The sequence below is a fragment of the Sinocyclocheilus rhinocerous genome, unplaced genomic scaffold, assembly GCF_001515625.1.
Source record: "Sinocyclocheilus rhinocerous isolate Xijiao unplaced genomic scaffold, SAMN03320098_v1.1 scaffold1065, whole genome shotgun sequence".
Classification (NCBI taxonomy): Eukaryota; Metazoa; Chordata; class Actinopteri; order Cypriniformes; family Cyprinidae; genus Sinocyclocheilus; species Sinocyclocheilus rhinocerous.
Genome location: NW_015628720.1, coordinates 1672978 through 1675906, shown reverse-complemented (window position 1 = coordinate 1675906; position 2929 = coordinate 1672978). Strand labels below are relative to the sequence as shown.

The 2929-nt window shown below is 32.2% G+C and overlaps 1 protein-coding gene across 1 annotated transcript in view; it reads left to right on the top strand.

Annotated features, from left to right (window-relative positions):
- The window catches only part of LOC107738352 (protein MRVI1-like), a 53555-nt gene that overhangs the window by 33702 nt on the left and 16924 nt on the right, over nucleotides 1-2929 (top strand). The window contains exons 16-18 of the mRNA XM_016550099.1: nucleotides 1101-1178; nucleotides 1265-1311; nucleotides 1412-1468. Of these exons, the coding sequence (XP_016405585.1) occupies nucleotides 1101-1178; nucleotides 1265-1311; nucleotides 1412-1468 (182 nt within the window). The remainder of the gene's footprint in view (nucleotides 1-1100; nucleotides 1179-1264; nucleotides 1312-1411; nucleotides 1469-2929) is intronic.

Sequence of the window (2929 nt, the reverse complement as noted above, 5' to 3'; positions counted from 1 at the left end):
TGTGATATTGTTGTTCATGATGAAATTTTCTTTTATTGTTGTAATTAATTTATAGCATTAACAAGATGACCCGTTGAATTCATTTTGGGAGCGATGACTGATTGAATGTATTTTTAGTCCAGTGCCTGTATATAAGATTAGTATTGACCAAGTTCAGAGGCTGTCATATGTGGATCAACTTACTTTGTTGTGAATTTTCAACAGTTTCAATATGAAAAATAACTTTTATATTGATTGAATGGATTTATTGCATTTTGGAAAAAAAACAAAAAAGAAAAAAAAAAATGTGTCATGGATTTATTGCATTTTGGGGAAAAAATAATAACATTTTATAATAAATCTTTGAAAATCAAAATCTGGATTTGAATTTTTTTATGTTATTATAACCTAAAGATGCTATGTGAAAGTTTGAAACAGAAAATAGTGGTTTTCATCTTGCCACTTTCTTGGTAAAGAAAACACATTTTTAATCAAAATGGATTTATAGCGTTTTGGAACCAAACTCTTCATATATATATACTGTATACAGCGGGTAAAATAAGTATTGAACACGTCACCATTTTTCCCAGTAAATACATTTCTAAAGGTGCTGTTGACTTGAAATTTTCACCAGATGTCGGTAACAACCCACATAATCCATACATACAAATAAAACAAAACAAATAAGTTCGGAAATTAAGTTATGTGTAATAAAATGGAATGACACAGGATGAACAACTGAACAAATGAAGATTATTTATATAAACATAATTTTTTGTTGATATTAATAATGAAGAAAACTTCTTCCAAGTGGTGAATGCCATTGTTTTTGTTTCACTGTGTCCATGTTTTTGAAATGTTTATTTCAGAAGCAGCTTGTTTATTTTTAGCTTTTGCGACTTCCTTGCTTATCAGACTGTAACATCATGTACATATCCGCATGTCCTCAAATGTCTTGCGCACCAGCCAAAATTCCTCCTTTATCCTGCACACTAGCTACAGCGTACTGACTTGAGCGCATTCACAGGCCGATGAGAGATAAAGTAAAGTGATATCCAAACTTTGAAATCATGATGGTCAGTGCATGTCCAAAAATGGGTAACAGTGTCTTTGGGTTACAGCTCTCTCTCCGAACCCAACGCCATGCACCTCCCCCCGACCATCCAGAAGCAGTTCTCTCTCCGCACCCTCACAGCTAGGTACCATGCTGTGCTTTCAGTCACGTTTGCCCACAGAGATGCCAGCCATGGTTGGTCTAAGCTAAGTGGTTTTGTTTCTCCACCAGGTCCTGAGGTCACCTCAACTCCTCCAGCTAGTCCCTCCATAGCTAAGGTGAGCGCCACCTATACAGATTCCCTTCTGTATAGTGTTGATGTTGTGTCCTCCTGGTGATGATAAATATTGGATTGTTTGTGTTTGTGTATGTGCTCAGCATCTGGAGGTACCATCTACCCATGACCAAGGGGACACCAGTAAACCAGAGCAGGAGGTTTGTGTAACAAATGTTATATCTTCGGCTCTTCTTGCTTGAATCTTCCTACTTCAGTCTTTCAGATATTAAAACATTAGTAAATGTGTGCGAATTTACATTAAATTGGCCATATTATTCTTTTTTTATTGTTTTATTTTTACTTTGAATCTTTGAATTATTAAGGTTTTTTGCACCAAAAACAGTCACAATGTAGTTGATCGTGGCCATTTCTGTTCTCATGTTGACATTGTTGGACCAAAATGATCAGGGCCTTCGTGAAAAAATTGAATTTTTAATTTACTTTAAAAGAATATACTTATGTGTAAACTGAATGTTTTGTACACTTAAATGTATGTTAACTGCATTAAATTAAAATGTATAATAGCTTACATTTACATTAGGTAGCAGTTAGCTGAACTATAGAGTGTTTTTTGACCCACTTAAGTCTACATGTAATTTCTTAATTACTTTTATTGTCTTTGAAATATGGTTAAAGTTTACTTCCGAATACTGACAAGCATTTAGGTGAATTAAAACACATTTAAAAGTAATTTCTGTTGAAACTCATTTGTAATATATTCTAAATTACAACATATTTTAATATATATTTGTTATTACACATATTTAATTAGTGCATTTACAATATATTAACTTCAAATCAAATTAACAAAACAGGTCAAATTATAATCAAGTACTTGTGCTTTGATATGTTAGTCAACACATCAACATAAGTATTTTAAAGTACAATAAAAGATTATTATCTTTTGCAACCATTTAAAATGTATAAACAATGTAAAATATAGTCTTATTTTAAATAATACAATTATTTGACCCCTTGATAATACTCTACAGTAAAGTTCAATGCGTTAACAGTTTTTAAATACTATTTTTTTTTTAAATTATAAATAGTAATTTTACATAAACATTTTATATACTGTATTGTTTTCTATACATACACAGTTTTATGTTTAAAGTAGAAATTTGCATAAATGTATTTTAATAAACATGATTTAACAATATATTATATTAAATAATGTATACACAATACAATATAAATAATATAAAACACGTTTTGCATTGTATTATATTAACAGTAACCTAGATAAATGTAAACTGGATTTAATGTTATAAACTGAACTGTATTGAAACATTATTCTGACCGTTTTAATGCACTTGTTCTTTCTCTTGTAGTAAATCAGCTCAAAAGGGAAATATTTATGACTAATTATTAGGGCTGCACGATTAATCGCATGCGATATTTAACGCGCATCTTGTCAGAAAACCGGTTCTGTAATCAGCGGTAAATCTCCATCACCTGCGGGCTTTCACATTGAGTAGCATTAACTACACAGAGCCGTTGTTCACTGATGAGCTGCGCAAAAATCGCACGAATATGAACGTGGTTTAGCGCAGCTCGTCCGTGAACAACGGCTCTGTGTAGTAAATGCTGCTCAATGTGAAAGCCCGCAGGTGATGGAG